Genomic DNA, 19,649 nt, shown 5'->3' on the forward strand with positions numbered 1-19,649 from the left:
GCACACTATATTATAACTTGTCTGGTATCCCTACTTTTCTTTAATTGCTAAAATGAGTGGACGAACTCTCAGACCACCTGGTATTAAGTGGTTACCGGAGCCCATTGACGTCTAAAACGTAAATATCACCACCCACCTTGAGATATAAGTTCTAAGGTCTCAGTATAATTACAACAGCTGCCCCATCCTTAAAACCGAAACGCATTACTGCTTCACAACTGAAATAGGCAGGGTGGTGGTATCTACCCGTGTGGACACACAAGAGGTACACCAGTAATTACGCCGTGGAAGCTAATCGTGAACATTTGATAAGTACGTATTAGGCTTGTGGAGAGTACTTAACGGTACGCAGCGGATTAGCTCTGCCCCTGGCATTGCTGACGTCCATGTGCACGGTAACCATTTAGCATCAAGCGGATCGTATGCTCGTCTGCCTACAAAAGCTACGAAAAAAGGCAGTTAAATTATCATGTATTCAGACATAATTCCAGGGCCAGGTAACGCCTCACAAAATGATCTCATAAATCGCTTTGCTTCTCACGATGCCTCATAACATAAATTTTGTCGTATAATAACAGACTAGTAAATTGCTCTGCTTGTCGGCTTAGCTTAGTAACAGTTCAGATTAAGTACCAAATCTAGCGAGTCCTTCGGCATATAGGTACGCTGTAAGCGGTCTGTAACTGGGCACGCACACGTACAGTCTGAGATCGAACTTGTACCCGGCGATCAATAATGGCCGTTCGATATATCGCTGCACCACCGCCGCCGTACCACAGCTCATCTCGCAAACGCTCTAAAAGTGGAAATAGATACCAACAAAATCATTGTTCCAGATTGCTCAATGTTAACAGTTTGATCTTTTTAAGCTATTGCATAGCTTTTATCACGGGCTTTGGGCGCGGCGACCGAATCAAGAAATTCCGTAACGAAAATAAAACCTAACACCTCCCACTCCGCCTACCATGTAGCTCGCGTTCAACACATTCACACGTTGCGCTTGTGTAGCGTTTGTGAATAAGCGCGCGGCGTGACATCGCACTGCATGCGCATCATGAAAAGTCTGCCCATCTCTCTCTCTCGCGATCTAGCTTATGAGCATGAAGGGGACAGTTAATGTTTTGGTTTTGTTAATGTATAAAATATAGCGTGGTCTTAATTTATTATTGTTTTAATATTAAATTATTATTGCACTGTGTAACTTTTGGTTCGCGGCAGAAATAAGAAGGATCGTAAAACCTAGGTATCTATGCGGGATATACATTGCGCCCCTTAAGATCGTATGAGATCGTATTGAAAATATGAATGCAAATATAATGTGTCTCCGAAAACTTTACCCGAAACAGGAATATTCCTCTGCCTTGACTCTGCGCCACCGGCTTGAAGATCCAAACAACGCTGGACCCAGCAACACCTTCATCTCGACGAAGTCTCGAGCATTCGGAAACCAGCTTAGCATACTCAAGTGGTAGATGATAGCAAGGAGGCCTGGAATCAAAATTCAAAGATCTTTAACGACATCATAATTTTAGGTGATCTTGCAGTTTGACAATATATCAATCTTTTATAACTCCAAGGAAAGAGATTTCGGTAATGAAACATTTTTTGCGTAACAGGTTGTATATTTCTTATGTCTCTAGCTAAAGATTCTCTAGTCTAGTCTCTCTAGTCAAGTTTTACATAGAGGTCATGACACTCACAATAAGGTGAACGCTGCAACGAGGAGTCCAGCGATGAATAAGTGAACCCTAAATATGCCCGGAAAAGGCTAATTACGACAGGCAATTAAATTTCGTGGTAGAGTATTGTTTTTTTTTTTTATCTATACGTTTAAAAACGCTTAACACCGTGGAAGTCGTCGTGGCCTAAAGGATAACACGCTCGGTGCAGTGGTATCAAGAGATACAACGGTGTTCGAATCCCGCAGACAGGTACCAATTTTTCTAATGAAATACGTACTTAACAAATGTTCACGATTTACTTCCACGATGAAGGAATAACATCGTGTAATAAAAATCGAAATTACAATTTGCGTAATTACTGGTGGTAGAACGTCTTGTGAGTCCACAAGGGGAACTATCATCAACCTGACTATTTCTGCCGTGAAGCAGTAATGCAGCTTAAAAGGCTTAAAAGATGGGGCAGACCTTGCACTGTAAAAACCGAGACCTTAGAACTTATGTCGCAGACATCCAAACGATAAAAAAGAAAATCCAGGTAAACCATACTCCAACATTATTCACAACGTCAACGCTCTCACACATGTAAGTATAACAATAACCGATAAACTGCGGATTCGATTGAAACAGTTCAGTTGTGAGAATCATAAAATTCACATATCGCACCGCTATCAGTTTCCGCGTAAAATTTGAAGCTATCGAGTGCCGGAAGAACAGTTCTGAACACGCAACGTCATGCTGAAAATCGGATAAACATAGCGTAATTCAGTAATAGGAATTCAGTAATAAACACAGATAACTATCAGATCTTCTTGCAATTTTCAGAACTACAAGTCAAAATTCAAGCATTATAAATTTCAAAATTAAAACGTTCCTTATTCAACTAAGCCGTCGATTTCAATGGACAACACACAAATCTATAAAGGACCGTAATCATTCACCAAACATAAAAAAATGTAAAATTTTACCATCGCATTTCTAGGGTATTCGACAAAGATTACAATATACACCCATTAAAAAGAATTAAAACTAATCCAACTTTTTAATCTCACTTTTACTATTTACATTTTATTATTTCGAACACTACAGTTTTTGTAGGGAAGATGATGAAGAGATGAATGGAAGATTGAAGTACTATTGGACGACATTTGTGTGTTCCGGTAAGTAAAATAGTAATATTCTATTAAAAAAAGCTTGTCATTTATATTTCTTTACATACGGAAAATTATTATTGTACTTAGTGCGTGCGGGTTTTGTAACGTTCTCTATAGCGTAAAAGTAAGCACAAATTTGTATGAAGTTGGAACGTTTGCCTACGTTTGCTACTTAGAGCACAACTTTGGTTAAATAATTCAGACAACCATCTGTCTAGCGAGGCGGTAGGATCGGAAAGAATAGATATGTAGATCTTAGGCTCTGATCTTCTTCGGGTCACAGAACCAAAGGTGAAAGTACTCATAAATACTAGTGTGAGCCCGTACTAATATTTTTATATATTAATACGTGAAGGAAAAACTTTGTATCCCTTTTTACGAAAACTGTGCGGATGGAGGAGTATGAAACTTCCCACACTTATAGAGAATGTAGAGAAGGAGTGCAGTATGTTAATATTTTTTAAAATAATGCATAAAAGATAGATTAAATCAATAAAAAAAACATTACACACAGCGCCATGTATTTGACACGACACATACATATAAATATACTATTTGTTTATTGTCAATTGTCAAATTTTTGTTATTGTTTCTGGTCAAATTAAGAATAGATCAATATTGTTTGTTTTTCTGATTATTTATCTATAGTGTAGTTTTGGCAAAATCTGTGATTATAATAAAGAAGTATAATATGACAATAGAACCAAAATAATGTTTAAACATAAAATTTTAATTACATAAAGTCGAATTTCGACTATTGCGGGACCACTAGTTTTTATAAAAGCATCTAAATTTTTTACTCAAAGTGGGAATCCAGAATTTTCTACAAGCAAGTAAGCTGCGGGTCGAAGAAATTTAAACCTAGAACCTCAGCCTGTAGAGATAAAGATTACCAACTACTTAAAGACAGAACAGAAGTCTAGAGCTACTAAATAAATCTACACCAGTTGCCACTCATGCTTAGGAAGCCGAAGCTCCACGAAATCCTTAGGGATAAAAAGTTGTCCAATAATTCAAAAATAATAATAGCCCCCGGGAAAAACAACATCCAAGGTGGATTAGTCAAAAACTCTGGGTCTCAGATTGAAAATAATTCCATGAATTAGTTTTACAGATCTGGAATACTGAAGCTGTTCCGGAAGATTGGAATAGAGCAGTTATCTGTTCCCTCCACAAGAAAGGCGATGTTCTCGACTGTCATAACTATCGGGGCATTTCTCTTCTTGATGAACCCACATTGGACTTAGGCTGAGTGATGCCCTCTCCTGCCTTCCTTTCAAAGTTGCACAACAACGAGCAGTGAATCCGTGACTCAGCGATAGAGACTTATCTGCCGGCCTATATCTAATATAAAACTTTCAATGAAACATCCGCAGTATAACTGCAGCAGCTTCTGTGGATCCAAGTATTATTTTTAAATTATAACAGTTTAACAATGGCCGAATATAAACTTTAGTGAATGATTTCAAAGACTGCGTGCATCGTGTTCGAATTCTAATCTTCCACCCTGAAACAAAACAATGATACCGCTTCCTATTTTTCTTGGGGACCGTCACGCGAGCCCCCGTACCACTTGGGGTAATTGCTGCGGAGCACTGCTCATTAATATTCTAAATATTAACCGTAGTATAAGGAAACTTCGACCTTTATAATCTACTGCATTCAATTAAAATTTTAATTCGACATGCAAGAAAATTTTACCAAAAAATACATTGACTGTAATATAGATACATAGCTACTATACTGAATACATGAGTATAATATGGCAGACTAATTGTAAAGGAGTAATTTAACAGTGCCTATACATCTACGACAGTTAGATCTCTGAATTCAATGACAAAATGATACAATCATCATCTAATGGGACCCATACGAATTCATGTAGCTATGCAAGAAAGCATCTAAAGCTTGTGAATTTGCATTTCATATTGCAGAATATTCTTTAAAATAGGCAATATATGAGAAAAATATTCTACTACAAAAATACTACTACACTCCACATATTATGTATGTATGTATGCAGACGTATTTTACTAGTTCAAAAAGTATTTTCGCTCTAATCATTACAAAAAGCTTATGGCGATTATTTATCATCAATATTTTGTTATATTTTCAAGTATCGAAGATTTACGGTATAATCCCGTGATTCAGTCAATCGTGATCATTAAAACAGTAAAATGTAATCTTCCATTTGATGAATAAACAGTAAATAAAGCATGCTATGCATAGTACAGAGAGTCCTAAATTGAAGCCAGATGATCGTGAGCGGATTAAAAAAATAAATAGGATTAAGCTAAAGAAACTGTCTTGCGGTGTAGCCAAATGCTAATAGATCACAAATTTCAATGATTTGATAATTAGCTGAATAATGCTGATAAAACAGTAAATATCAAAATTACCTAAAATAAATTACTTCATTATGTACAGTGCAAAGCAAATACATCTTACAGTATATTTTACCTACGTTTTTTTTTGTGTTGGCATTTTTGTGTTATCGCCGACCCGTTTTCGGTTTATATTCACCCTTTATACATTTTATCCCACATATTTACTAAGATTTTATTAGCATGACCTGCCTTTTTGAAACGAAGGTCCTTATGGGACTATACGGAGGGGTACTCTAACCGGGAAAAAACGTCCGTAACGTAAGATTTTTTTTATTGCTTAGAAGGGTGGACAAGCTCACAGCCCACATGGTGTTAAGTGGTTACTGGAGCCCTAAGCACTAAGTTCTAAGGTCTCAAGTATAGTTACAACGGCTCCCCACCCTTCAAACCGAAACGCATTACTGCTTCACGACAGAAATAGGTAGGGTGGTGTTATTTACCTGTGCGGACTCACGAGAGGTCCTACAACCAGTATGTCTATGTAATAGAATCTTTTTTGTAATAGAATATCAAATTGTAATTTTGACCAACTAGAAAAAATCGATTAATTTTAAAAAAAAAAACCACATCCATAATTTTATGACTTTAGCCCAATAACATCAACAAGATCACCAGAATTAGAAATTGTTTATTTAGTTTTAGTTTGGTGAACTATGAAAGCGTGTTTTTAAAAAAAAAATTATTCTCATACACTTAACAATGCAATTGTCGCTGCCTAGCACATAAACCCACACGCAGTTTAAGAGCAATTTCTTTTTTTTTAGTATGCCGCTATAAAAATATCGTATGCAAGACTAGTGTCGTGTGACACGCGAATGAAGCGCGTAGTTTCATTCAAATAACCGATGACGTGGTCGATTGACTTGTGCCCCCTCCTTGATACACTTTGCAATCGAACCAACGTATATCAATATAAAGCCTACGCGTAGTTAGATACATTGAATATACAAGGAGTTTCGGATGTGGTATTTTGTATTTAACAGCTAATTTTATTTATTAGTTTCGGTAAACGAACTGCTTTTTCGTTTGGCTCTTTTTTTTTCTACCTATGCTGATAGCCTTGAGAGGCTATTTCAGCTTCGACCTAACATGTAGGTGAGCTCACGGGGCTCAAACCGGAGTGTTGCTAACACTGGCCCTAGCAAGAGCAGTACTTCGCAGAATCTACCATCGGACCGGAAACGCGACTTACTGAGAAGATCTGGCGAGAAACTCAGTGGGCTGTGTCTATGGGTTAATTCGCTCGTCGAGCCCTTCGTCACAATCGACGGGTTCAACGAGGATGGTGACCGGTGCTTGTGGTACCTAAAAACACCGTTAATGGATTTGGAGGATCCGTAATGACTGGATTGGCTCTTGCAGGCCTTTGAGATCTTTAAATACATTTGAACTTAAATAAAGGTTATTGAGTTGTTATTTTGTCGGAAAACACGGCTGCTTTGAATCAGGTAGAGGCGAAATTGTTATACAAAAACAATTCTGAATTTTACTTCAAGGGTGTTTGGCACCCGGCTATGCTCTAGCGTTTAATAGCCACTTAACGCTAAGTGGGCCGAGAGGTCGTAAGTCTCAAAAGAAACATCATGCTTTGAAGGACTGTCGAAGATTTCAATTCAGTAATTCTAAATGTAGCATTGAACCCTGACTTAGCCCATAGGAACCATGATACTGAATAGTATAGAATATTTATGCTTTGTGTGTCCCTATATCAAGTGTAGGATGGGATTACAAAATATTTTAATTATATTCGTTAAGTTCATATATAATTCATTTTTAAATCCAATCAAAATTTTAAAGGCCGCTAGACATGAATCCTGCCTCTCTCCTATTTTATGCCCCAAATAAAACAAAGAAAACAATATATTAGAAATATCGAAACACCAATCCATAATGCGACATTGCTATTTAATATAAATAAATCATTCGTAAACCAGTAAAAAACGAATACATTTCTAAAGAATCATTAAATTTATTAACGGCAGCTCTATAATCGGAAAGAGCCATGAATAATTGAAAAGATCATAATGTAAAAAATTTACGACGAATCTAAATCAAATTTCGTTAATATTGTTTTGTAAACAAGACGGATAACCTTAACTTAATTTCCATCGAGACAAGATTAAAATTTACAAGCGCGGCGCGGTCGTGGTCTCGCGTGTCCAATATTTTCTTTCGTTTCATTTTATTGTTAGAAATTTCAGTAAAACGAAACGTTCATTAACATTAATGAAAAGGAAATAAATGCTTGGGTTACTTTCCGGGTTTTTTAATAAAGAATAATCAAAATACTATACTAAGCTCGCGACACAACTGGCCGACGAAAATACCCTACGTGGCTACCCCGCCCTATTTAATAATAATATACTATTGGAATAATATATAATATTGGAAAGCATTGAATGTCGTTTTGGGGATTTCTGATTTATGAGCACGAAATATTTTTTATATCTATCCTTTTCTGCACAGCACGCGATGCAACGTGTTACGCCGGTAAGAGTAACGCCATCTATCGCCGAATAGTCGAACGAATATCGAAGGATCTAGTAGCGCCTAGAACTCTCGAGAAGTACAACGCCATCTATTGACAGATAGCGGAAACTACTACTAGAGATGTGTGGAATATTCTCGATAATTCTAGGTATCAGCTATAAAAGCGTTTGTAGAGATGGCACGCCGTCAGTCAGTAATCGGAACTACTAGAAGCGAAACAGCGAACGGATCACCTGAAGCGAAGCGGAACAGGCGAATTGAGAGTTTTAAGGTGTTTGTTGAGTGTTTTAAAGTGTTTGTGAAGTGTTTAAGTGTTATAAGTATTGAATACAGTTTTAAGTTGTACTTCGGTGGAATTTCATTTATTCCGAACCCCAGCGCGTAACAAACGCAATTATATATCCCTTGAAGCCAAGTATGTATCATATCGTGAGAACGAACGAGGACACTGACTTTGCGACGAAATATGATTATAGTTAAAGTATTTATGTCTCGTTCTATACATGAATAATGATTTCCCATTTCTTTTACACTAATAATAGTAGGCTTTGTACCCTTTGAACGGCAATGCGTGATTACTTCACTAGCTATAGAAAAAGATGGCGATTGTGGTTCTCGGTACGACATGGTTCTACAGCAAATCAAGTTTGTGCCCACAGGTACACAATATCTATTAAAAATAACATCGCCCTCAGGATAAGCTTACAATATACTGCAAAGAGTCGCCGTTAAATGCTTCATATAATCTACCTCTTGATTGGACCTCTTGTGAGACACACGGGTAGGTACCACCACCCTGCCTATTTCTGCCGTGAAGCAGTAATACGTTTCGGTTTGAAGGGTGGGGCAGCCATTGTAACTATACTTGAGACCTTAGAACTTATATCTCAAGGTGGGTAGCGCATTTACGTTGTAGATGTCTATGGGCTCCAGTAACCACTTAATACCAGGTGGACTGTGAGCTCGTCCACCCATCTAAACAATGAAAAAAAATTTTTTTTATCGATTTAATAACTAAACATTATGCCTTTTTTATGTATGTTTTTGGGTAATAATAAACCAATATAGTGCTACTGGGCTTAGAGCAAAACAACTTTTATATAGGGCGTCAACAAAATAAAACCTAAATGCTTATTTTATGCCTTTTGGCGAGATTGACTGCGCAACCTAAAAAGCACAAATTTTTTTTTCTATTTACTTTTCTTTAATAACTTTCTACGCAAATCAAATGCATTTTTTATTTATTATAACATGAAACAAAATAAAGGTATAACATTTATTAAAAACGCTAATTGAGCACAATTTCCCCTTAATTATTGCCTAACCTTCTTTATGCCTTCCGTAACGTCAAGTCACGTTAAATAATTAATTAATGTGGGCAACATTGCACTAATTGGGTTTAGGGTAGACTAAAACGGCGCGCTGTCACGAGACGGTTCGGTATCCTGCGCGTTCACAATACGATAGTAAATCGACAATACCTACTAATTGATTCAATGAAGAAAACACTGAAATCTGGTATTTAACGTTCCGCTCTCCCCTATGATGTGTGATGATAATAAAATAAGACAAAATACGTTTTATGCTTCGACGTACATAAATCTGCAATTTATTAAATTACTAGCTGACCCGGCAGACTTCGTAGTGCCTCAATCGATAATTATAAGACCTAAACTTGTGTATAAAATAAACTTAAAACAAACAAAAGGAATCCGTCCGACGGGGGACACATCAAAGGAAAAACAAATTTGTTATTTTTATTTAATTCCGAGCATTTTCATTATTTATCTATCTTTTAAACCTTCTCTGGACTTCCACAAGTAATTCAAGATCAAAATTAGCCAAATCGGCTCTCGAGTTTTAGCGAAACAGCAATTCATTTTTATATATATAGATTATAAATACAATATGAAAACGAAGCAATCTAATCATGTAACGATCAATCATGTAATACATAAAATTTATAACTTTACGTAATTTCTAGACACCGCATGGCTAGATTGGTATGTTGGTTGAGATTTCGCTATCATGTTTCTATTCTCATGTCTCAAGGTGGGCGGCGTGGACTCCGGTAACCGTTTAGCACCAGATGGAATGTAAGATCACCCTCTTGTCAAAAAAAAATTGCCTTTATTACAGGTTACATCCTTTACCACCTTTTGATTAAATCCTCTGGTTCTATGACTATCAAATGAAATCATTTTAAAGGGAACTATATTATAATGTACTCACGTAAAATCATAAATGGTTCCGTATATTCTTCGCATACAACGAAGCAGTCTAGACAGATTATCTTTCCGACAAATTGAACCGCCCTTCGGTATGTGGTTCATAAACTGAAAACAAATTAAACTGTAGTTAAGAATCAAGCAGGTTCATTTAAAAAGGGTTACCAGCATAGGATATAGGCTATGTGTATCGTATTTCAAATTATATTCGATCGCAAACCACGGCTGTGGCTATCTCAGTGAGAAAGAGATCTCTCCTTCTCTTAGGAGATCTCTTTATCTCTTGTACAACAATTAACATTGAAAATAAGTCAACAGGTAGGCATGTAAAAGCGATCTGTTCCAGATAACCGTTTTCATGTAAGAAAATTCTCAAAAAATGTCAGGTATTTTGCAGTGTACTATTAAGACTATTGAGAGAGATCCGCTAAAATAGTTTAAATATATTCTTGAAGAATAATAATGAAGAAACAATACATTAAATATTCACGAGCACGACTAAAAGCAGCTTATTCAAGAAGCGGTTATTTTGTCACAAAATACGACACACACACTATGGGCGAACCCAGTAACTGCAAGTAGTTGATAAGTTCAACTTCGGCGGCGTGAGGTAGAAACAGTTGGAAACAACAAAGACAATATCAAAGGACAATTTTATAAAAGCAATTAAGTCTTTAAGAAGGGAGAGGGAAGAGGGATCTTAAGAAGGGAGGTGACATTTACGCTATCAACACAGCTTTTTGAAAGTTATAATCAATAAAAAAACGTCGAGATCGCTTTAGTTCCTTTTTTTCAAAAGAGTGTTCAGGACAGCTTTGAGCCGCAGACAGTATTTGATCTGTGACTTCTTATAATAATTTCCTACTTCAAACTAATGGGAAAACTTTTAAAATAGCAGCTTGAAGCCAGAATTTCCAGTTCATTTATTTTGGTATGAATATTTGTCTGTGATTGCATAATTTTTTTAAAATTAAAACCATTAAATATCTTTAACAAGTGACAATGTAATATTTATCGTAGAAAGTAGTCACATTTATGTAACAATTGATCTTGACTAAAGGACATCTTACACTTGCAGAAGTTAATTTATTTTAGCACCTGGCTATACCATTGTTTATCCTGTTCAATAAAAATGGTATATGCTATCGTAGATTACTTTGCCAATAAATCAAACATACTGTTCCCAAAAATAATCTTCGTTTAGAAAACACGCTTAAATAAAATATTCTGTAATAGTTTTTTTTTATATTACATTTCTAATCAGATACTTTTAAAATGTTATTATAAAACCTGCCAATCTCCGAGGGTTTTGTAGCAGGCAGCGGGAAATGCGCTTGATCTCCACCAAATATTCCACTTCTCTTCACTGCCGTTATATCCTTGATACATTCTCCAGCCACGTTCTGCGCAAACCTGCAGCCATCAACAGCATATTTATTTGTAAATTAAACTAAATCTAAAGCTATCCTATGCGATCATAACATCTGGACCCACCAAATCTCGTATGGTAGCGTTTCTATTCATATAGATAGACAGCGGCTGGGCTACGGCTTGGCTCTGTCCCTGGCATTGCTGAAATCCATGGGAGACGGTAATCACTCACCATCAGGTGGGCCGTATACCAACAAGGGCAATACAAGATCTGATTACAAGAAGAGCTGATTACAAGATCCTACGCTGATAATAACCTCTCAGGCTATTCATCGGGAGATATGAGTACGTGACCCTTATCAAATTTAGCTACTGTTACAAAATTGTCTTAACTGGTAAGAGTAACTACCAGGCGATAGGGAAGAATATATCCGCATCCCACTATTATACTTATCTATTCTGGAAAGCTACTATTTATTACATAAAATATATAGAAATCTCAATAGCATTGCAATAACATTCTCCTCCATCATCTATATTTCTATCACTGTCTTTAGCATCCTCTCGGTTCTTTGAGGTTACAAAGCCCTATACTATTTTATTACGTCTCAGAGTCATCAGTCTCAAACTGAGATTTTCTTCTGTATCATAAGTACCAGGAAGACCGAGACATAGCATACCAAACAACATTAACGAAAGCAATGACACCCGGGTCTTACTTAGACCATCTAAGCTACAAGAATATTCAGACTGAATTAATTTAGAATGGTGAGTATTGAAAGTCGTAGAATTATTATAAATTTGTGGTTTATCTACAAGACTGATAACGCTGAATTTAGCAACAGTTAGCTGGGGTCTACTAATTTCGAAATTCCTTCACGTTGGTGCTAAACATTCAACTATTGAGCAAGCTTTTAGTAATATTCCGAAGCAGTCAAGTAGCAGTAAATACGATAAGCTAGTCCAAAAGATATGTTCTCATGTAGCTTTTTTACTTTTAGCGTCTCGCTTAGATTTAGGTAAACTTAAAATATAATTATGCACATTCATTAAATTGTATTTGTCTATTTTTGTGCCAATACTCAATGTGTAAATTGAGTTCTAGTAAACCTTAGTTTTAAATTTAGTTTCACTATCAACGTTCTTACTTCTATTGCAATAGCCTGTAAGTCAGTAAGCAAACCATTGAAGCTAAATAAATTGTGCAACAAAATCTAGTATCAAGACCTGTAATGATGCGAAACTGGGCGACGCTACCTAAATTTATACTTTTTTTATTGCTTATAATGTTGATTACACAAAATGCGAAATGCCCATTAGGCAAGTATTACTTTAAAAAAGTAACCTGCCACATTTTTTAACTGCTCATTTTAATGGAAGCACCAAAGCTTCAAATACAGTGGATGGAGAACACGTGGTAGATCTTACCTTTACTACGAGGTTCGGTCCAGTTCCATTATCATTCAGGCGATAAATAAATGGCTCATCACCTTCAGAAGTTCCCTCCATTTTGAGAGCTAAGCCTAAAATTACTTTTGAATGAAGATCAAAATAAACTCTTTTATTTTCACGATCGTTTTGATTTAAGCATATTGATATTCGTCGAAAATAAACAGCACGATGTCATTAGAATTTCGATCTCATATCTCAAGACAGACGGCGTTGTTCACTTTATTATGCATACCTGTAACCAGATCAGATCTGAAAAATAACCGTCAACTTATCAGCCATTCTATGCTGATGCAAAAAATCAAACAATAAATCTCGAAATGAGAAGTATGTAAAAGGTGGGATTTACTCTTGGAAAACATGCCTCAGTTGTCGCTTATAATTATTGTCATCTTCTTATCATCTTCTCCACTATTGAGCTAGATTTTTTTAATGAATAGTTCGATGCCTCACATGAACACTACGCTAACTCCAAATTCGTAGATTTACAGGAGGAGCGTTTAAACGAAAAAAGTTGATAAAATCTTTATTATTGCAGATATATTTATGTTTTTTTTGTGTAGCTAGCTGATTTACTCTTGCTTCGAACCCCATCAATAATGATTAATTGTAATACTTTTAACATAGTGAAACGATTTGCGTGGAAGACCAAAATTTCAAAATTTTGAGTTAGAGTAGTGTTCATTGGAGGCATCGAATTTAAACTTCGTGAGATTTGATCCCGCTTACTAAATCTGTATGAAAACAACAAAACAATACTTAATTCTGCTTTACAAACAAACAAAACTCAAATAAACTCACCGAAGTTGTATTCATAAATACGATTCTCAAAAGTACACTGTTTTATACGAAGACGAACACGTACGTGGCATGTCAAATAATCGTATCATACCGCTCCGCACGTTACGATATCGTAACGATTAATTGTGACGAGTTTTCGGCTGCACGGTTCGGCCGCCCGCCCTGCACTGTCCTTTTGCTTCCCAGCCGACGGGTAGGAGGCAACCCTTCGTGATTTATAGCCGTATATTCGTGACAGAAACACTGAAAACGTAACAGCGGTAATGCATGCCCTGATTACATTCGAGCGACGCTTTATTAATACGATCGCATGGTTTAATTTTATGTCGGAATTCAATAAATTTTAAATTACGTTACGATTTTTATGCGAAAACTAATAAACGAATGATATAAATCTCAGCTTTTTGTTCGTTTCGATTTAGACGGTTTCAATTGAGTTTTTTTTTACTTTTTATTTGCTTTTTATAGTAGTAGCTTCTAGACATCTCGATTTTTCAGAATACGCGGTGTAGAGTACGTATTGTTAAATTCGACATAACTTACAATTTTTTCGCTGATTTATATAAAGCAGTGTACTATTCTACCGTTTTTCTCAATTCAGATATCCAACGCATAGAACCAGCATACAAGAGATTTATTTTTTTCCTACCTATGCTGATAGCCTTGAGAGGCTATTTCAGCTTCACCTTATTTTGGGGGTCGGTGCTTCCCGCTTCCGTAGGTTTAACCCGCGATTCTCTACAAGTGACCCCTGGGTGGTGCTAAACGGGAGCCGAAAACATAACCGGTGGTAGGACCTAGTCCGACTGGCTGGCGACCACCCTCCAACTAGAGTCCGCCGCCAAATAGCCTAGCTGTGTTCCGGCGTGTGGGTTGGAGAGCCAGTTCTATCCCTTCCCTTTCCCCTTCCTTGTTGGGGGTGAGTCTTGGTGACGCCTGGAACTTGCGGAGCAGACGTGCGTGCAAACTCACGGGGCGTGATTGTTTGACGGGGGTATAGGGAGACCCAGTGAAACGGTACCCGCTGCCGCCCGCCGGTCAGTAGGGGACCTGAACCCGGGTGTCTCTACTAAACTCCGCCCCGGGAAGCTGTCCCGCCAACCGGTGTAAAATCCTGTCGTGCGGTCGTCGTGCCGGAGTCGGAGACCGGAGTGGATCCCGGCGATCGCATGCAGAGTGGACTGGGGGCCCTTCCATGCCCTGCGTCGGTCTCTCACGCAATCCGTGGTCGAGCACGTACTATGTTCCGCGCTTCATTCAGGTGTTGCCTCGATCTCACCTCCAACATCCTACCTCTCCTAATCCTACTCTCCGAAAATTGAACAACTATGAAGTCGACAAAAAAAAAGAAAAGGGTTTCACAGGCGGTTCCCCATTCCACATTTAATGTGGATTTCAGCAATGTCAGGGGCCTACATAGCAACCTTGACGCCGTACACCACCACCTTGAGACGGCGCAGCCTGCCCTGCTTTTTTTAACGGAGACGCAGATATCTGCTCCGGATGATACCTCATACCTTGAGTACCCCGGCTACGTATTGGAGCACAACTTCCTGCGTAAAGCCGGGGTGTGCGTATTCGTCCGGGCTGATGTCTGTTGTCGCCGTCTTCGGGGCCTCGAACAACGGGACCTGTCCCTCTTGTGGCTGCGCGTAGATCACGGGGGCCGTAGCCGAATCTACGCGTGCCTGTACAGGTCCCACAGCAGTGATGCAAGTTCAGCTCTGTTTGAGCATGTGCAAGAGGGGACTAACCGCGTGCTTGAGCAGTACCCATCTGCGGAGGTGGTGGTTCTTGGAGACTTTAACGCTCACCACCAAGAGTGGTTGGGGTCCAGAACCACTGACCTCCCGGGTCGGACTGCCTACGATTTCGCCTTGGCCTACGGCTTCTCCCAGCTGGTGACACAGCCCACCCGTGTCCCAGACATCGAGGGGCACGAGCCTTCTTTGTTGGACCTTCTGCTGACCACAGATCCGGCCGGATACAGTGTGGTGGTCGACGCTCCGCTTGGATCGTCTGATCACTGCCTTATTCGTGCTGCCGTACCACTCTCTCGTCCTGATCGTCGAACGACGACCGGGTATCGAAGAGTTTGGCGGTATATGTCAGCAGATTGGGATGGATTGCGTGAATTTTACGCATCCTACCCATGGGGGCGGTTCTGCTTTTCCTCTGCTGATCCTGACGTCTGTGCGGACCGTCTTAAAGACGTGGTGCTCCAGGGGATGGAATTGTTTATTCCCTCCTCTGAAGTGCCCGTTGGGGGTCGCAGCAGACCCTGGTATAACAATGCCAGCAGGGATGCTGCACGCCTCAAGCGGTCCGCATACGTGGCATGGGATAATGCCAGGAGACGTCGGGATCCTAACATCTCAGGGGAAAGGCGGAAATATAACGCCGCTTCCAGGTCCTACAAGAAGGTAATTGCCAAGGCGAAGTCGGAGCACGTTGCTAGAATTGGCGAGCGATTGAAGAGCTATCCTTCCGGGAGCCGTGCTTTTTGGTCGCTCGCCAAAGCTGCAGAAGGAAACTTTTGCAGGTCTAGTCTCCCACCACTGCGCAAGTCCGATGACAATCTGGCCCACAGCGCGAAAGAGAAGGCTGACCTTCTGGTCAAACTCTTCGCCTCGAACTCGACTATGGACGACGGGGGTGCCACACCACCGAACATCCCCCGGTGTGATAGCTCCCTGCCGGATATCTGCTTCACACAGTGTGCAGTCAGGCGGGAGCTCCGACTCCTGGACGTCCATAAGTCGAGTGGGCCAGACGGCATCCCCGCAGTGGTTTTGAAAACGTGCGCCCCTGAGCTGACACCTGCGCTAACGCGTTTGTATCGCCTCTCTTATTGCACTAACAGGGTTCCGTCTTCATGGAAGACCGCCCACGTCCACCCTATCCCCAAGAAGGGTGACCGGTCGGACCCATCGAGCTACAGGCCTATCGCGATAACTTCCTTGCTTTCCAAGGTGATGGAGCGAATTATAAATACACAACTCCTGAAGTATCTTGAAGATCGCCAGCTGATCAGTGACCGACAGTACGGTTTCCGTCACGGTCGCTCAGCTGGCGATCTTCTTGTATACCTTACTCACAGGTGGGCTGAAGCCTTGGAGAGCAAGGGCGAGGCTCTTGCTGTGAGCCTTGATATCGCGAAGGCCTTCGACAGGGTCTGGCATAGGGCACTTCTATCGAAGTTACCATCTTACGGAATCCCCGAGGGTCTCTGCAAGTGGATCGCTAGCTTTTTGGATGGGCGGAGCATCACGGTCGTTGTAGACGGTGACTGTTCTGATACCATGACCATTAACGCTGGCGTTCCACAAGGTTCGGTGCTCTCCCCCACGCTTTTCATCCTGTATATCAATGACATGCTGTCTATTGATGGCATGCATTGCTATGCAGATGATAGCACGGGGGATGCGCGATATATCGGCCATCAGAGTCTCTCTCGGAGCGTGGTGCAAGAGAGACGATCAAAACTTGTGTCTGAAGTGGAGAACTCTCTGGGGCGAGTCTCCGAATGGGGTGAATTGAACCTGGTTCAATTCAACCCGATAAAGACACAAGTTTGCGCGTTCACTGCGAAGAAGGACCCCTTTGTCATGGCGCCGCAATTCCAAGGAGTATCCCTGCAACCTTCCGAGAGTATCGGGATACTTGGGGTCGACATTTCGAGCGATGTCCAGTTTCGGAGTCATTTGGAAGGCAAAGCCAAGTTGGCGTCCAAAATGCTGGGAGTCCTCAACAGAGCGAAGCGGTACTTCACGCCTGGACAAAGACTTTTGCTTTATAAAGCACAAGTCCGGCCTCGCATGGAGTACTGCTCCCATCTCTGGGCCGGGGCTCCCAAATACCAGCTTCTTCCATTTGACTCCATACAGAGGAGGGCCGTTCGGATTGTCGATAATCCCATTCTCTCGGATCGTTTGGAGCCTCTGGGTCTGCGGAGGGACTTCGGTTCCCTCTGTATTTTATACCGTATGTTCCATGGGGAGTGCTCTGAGGAATTGTTCGAGATGATACCAGCATCTCGTTTTTACCATCGCACCGCCCGCCACCGGAGTAGAGTTCATCCATACTACCTGGAGCCACTGCGGTCATCCACAGTGCGTTTCCAGAGATCTTTTTTGCCACGTACCACCCGGCTATGGAATGAGCTCCCCTCCTCGGTGTTTCCCGAGCGCTATGACATGTCCTTCTTCAAACGAGGCTTGTGGAGAGTATTAAGCGGTAGGCAGCGGCTTGGCTCTGCCCCTGGCATTGCTGAAGTCCATGGGCGACGGTAACCACTCACCATCAGGTGGGCCGTATGCCCGTCTGCCTACAAAGGCAATAAAAAAAAAAAAAAAAACCCTAACGTGTGTAGGTGAGCTCACGGGGCTCAAACCAGACAGTTGCTAACACTGACCCTAGCAAGAGCAGTGCTTCGCAGAATCTACCACCGGATCGGAAACGCGACCCACTGAGAAGATCCGGCGAGAAACTCAGTGGGCTGTGATACAAGAGAACGCTCTGCCCTAAGTTTGAAAATTTAATTTCCACATTCCTTTTTTTTTTTTTTATCTTGATTTTTTTATTATCTTTTAAGGAATAATAGTGTGGACATTCGGCAGTATTTCTAAGCTTTAGTTACCACTGTAAAGGGTACAGGAACATGATACAAGGATACAGGAACTCGCAGAGCTACGGATGCCGAGCGATTACTAGAGCCTATGGACATAGTATGAATGCCAATGCTAACTTTAAGAAATCAGGAAACCCATTGTGTTGTAGAACGCTTCCTTTTCTACTTTCAAACTACGATTTGAAAAACAAAACGCGTGATTGCTTCAGGGCTAAAACATACAGGGTCCTATTTTTTTTATTCATCACCTACATGCGCTACCGGGTGTCTTTCTTTTTTTTGCTTAGATTGGTGGACAAGCTCACAGCCCACCTGGTGTTACTGAAGCCCATAGACATTTACAACGTAAATGCGCCACCCACCTTGAGATATAAGTTCTAAGGTCTTAATATAGTTACAACGGCTACCCTACCCTTCAAACCGAAACGCATTGCTGCTTCACGGCAGAAATAGGCGGAGGGTGATACCTACCCGTGCAGACTCACAAGAGGTCCTACCACCAATCATTTCTCAGAGCATTTTCCTTATACAATCGTATAACTATGTATAAGAATTGCTGAGAACTGTTTGGTAGGTTCCTAGTATCAAACTCGCCCCTCTGAGATGCATTGCGTGCTATAGAACGTTGGATTACGAGAGCTAATTAAAAACAAATTTATTCTAAAATCATGTCAAGAAGAAGAATTATATAGAGAAACGTATCTTCAATTACCTGGAAGTCAATGCTGTTGTCCTTTAGCTATATGTTTGTGTAACGAAACCTTTCAAATGCTCACTAAATTCAAGGCGTCTAAACAACTTGAAAATTTGCACATAAACGATCGATGCACTAATAGTAAAAGCCAAGGGTATTTGACCTGATACCTTGACCATAGTCACGAAAAATAAAATGTCTCATTTCACACTTTCAATCTTATTTGTTTTTATACACGCGTGTTTATTTTCTTATTTTCGAAACACATTTCCTTCTTTATTAAGATCATTTTACCTCTTACCAACGAAGATTAACAACAATAATATGTTGATTGTTGAAATATGACTCAATACACACAAATTACAGACAGATTGATGACAGGTAACTTTGGTACCGAATTATGTAAGATACAATTACCGAACGACAGATAGTAATTTGACATCATTAGAAAAGTAGACGAAGCTCGAAGGAAGGACGACGGTTTTGGTTAAGAATATTCGAATAGTGACGTTGCGTACTTAAAATACATATATCGAGGAGAATTTATATAATAAGCGACATATTCGCAACTTTGCACGAAAGCCATTTAAAATTTGGAAAAAATATCAGAACAAAAAACTTTGTCAACTATTTGAATAGGGTAAGCTTAAGTGAAGTTCAGTTAAAAACATCGAACTGTTGATGCTAATACCAAATAAAACGGACTTTTAATTACAAAGATAAATGTAGCGTATTAAGCGAAATGTCGCTTAAACCTAATTTCCAT

General features: G+C 39.9%; 1 protein-coding gene across 3 annotated transcripts in view; it reads right to left on the reverse strand.

Moving 5' to 3' along the window:
* LOC101742158 (probable tubulin polyglutamylase TTLL2) overlaps positions 1 to 19,235 on the reverse strand; it is a 33,015-nt gene extending 13,780 nt beyond the window's left edge. The window contains exons 1-7 of one of the 3 annotated variants that reach the window (XM_062675012.1): positions 18,902 to 19,235; positions 13,560 to 13,802; positions 12,738 to 12,993; positions 11,229 to 11,351; positions 9,943 to 10,046; positions 1,338 to 1,488; positions 634 to 796 (exon numbers count right to left, since the gene is read on the reverse strand). In XM_062675012.1, coding sequence (XP_062530996.1) covers positions 634 to 796; positions 1,338 to 1,488; positions 9,943 to 10,046; positions 11,229 to 11,351; positions 12,738 to 12,818 — 622 coding nt within the window. In that variant the 5' untranslated portion in view covers positions 12,819 to 12,993; positions 13,560 to 13,802; positions 18,902 to 19,235. The remainder of the gene's footprint in view (positions 1 to 633; positions 797 to 1,337; positions 1,489 to 9,942; positions 10,047 to 11,228; positions 11,352 to 12,737; positions 12,994 to 13,559; positions 13,803 to 18,901) is intronic. The other 2 variants (XM_062675011.1, XM_021348214.3) reach the window with 2 other exon arrangements.
* Positions 19,236 to 19,649: the final 414 nt, after the last annotated feature.

Source organism: Bombyx mori, chromosome 22 (assembly GCF_030269925.1).
Source record: "Bombyx mori chromosome 22, ASM3026992v2".
In the NCBI taxonomy this organism is placed as follows: Eukaryota; Metazoa; Arthropoda; class Insecta; order Lepidoptera; family Bombycidae; genus Bombyx; species Bombyx mori.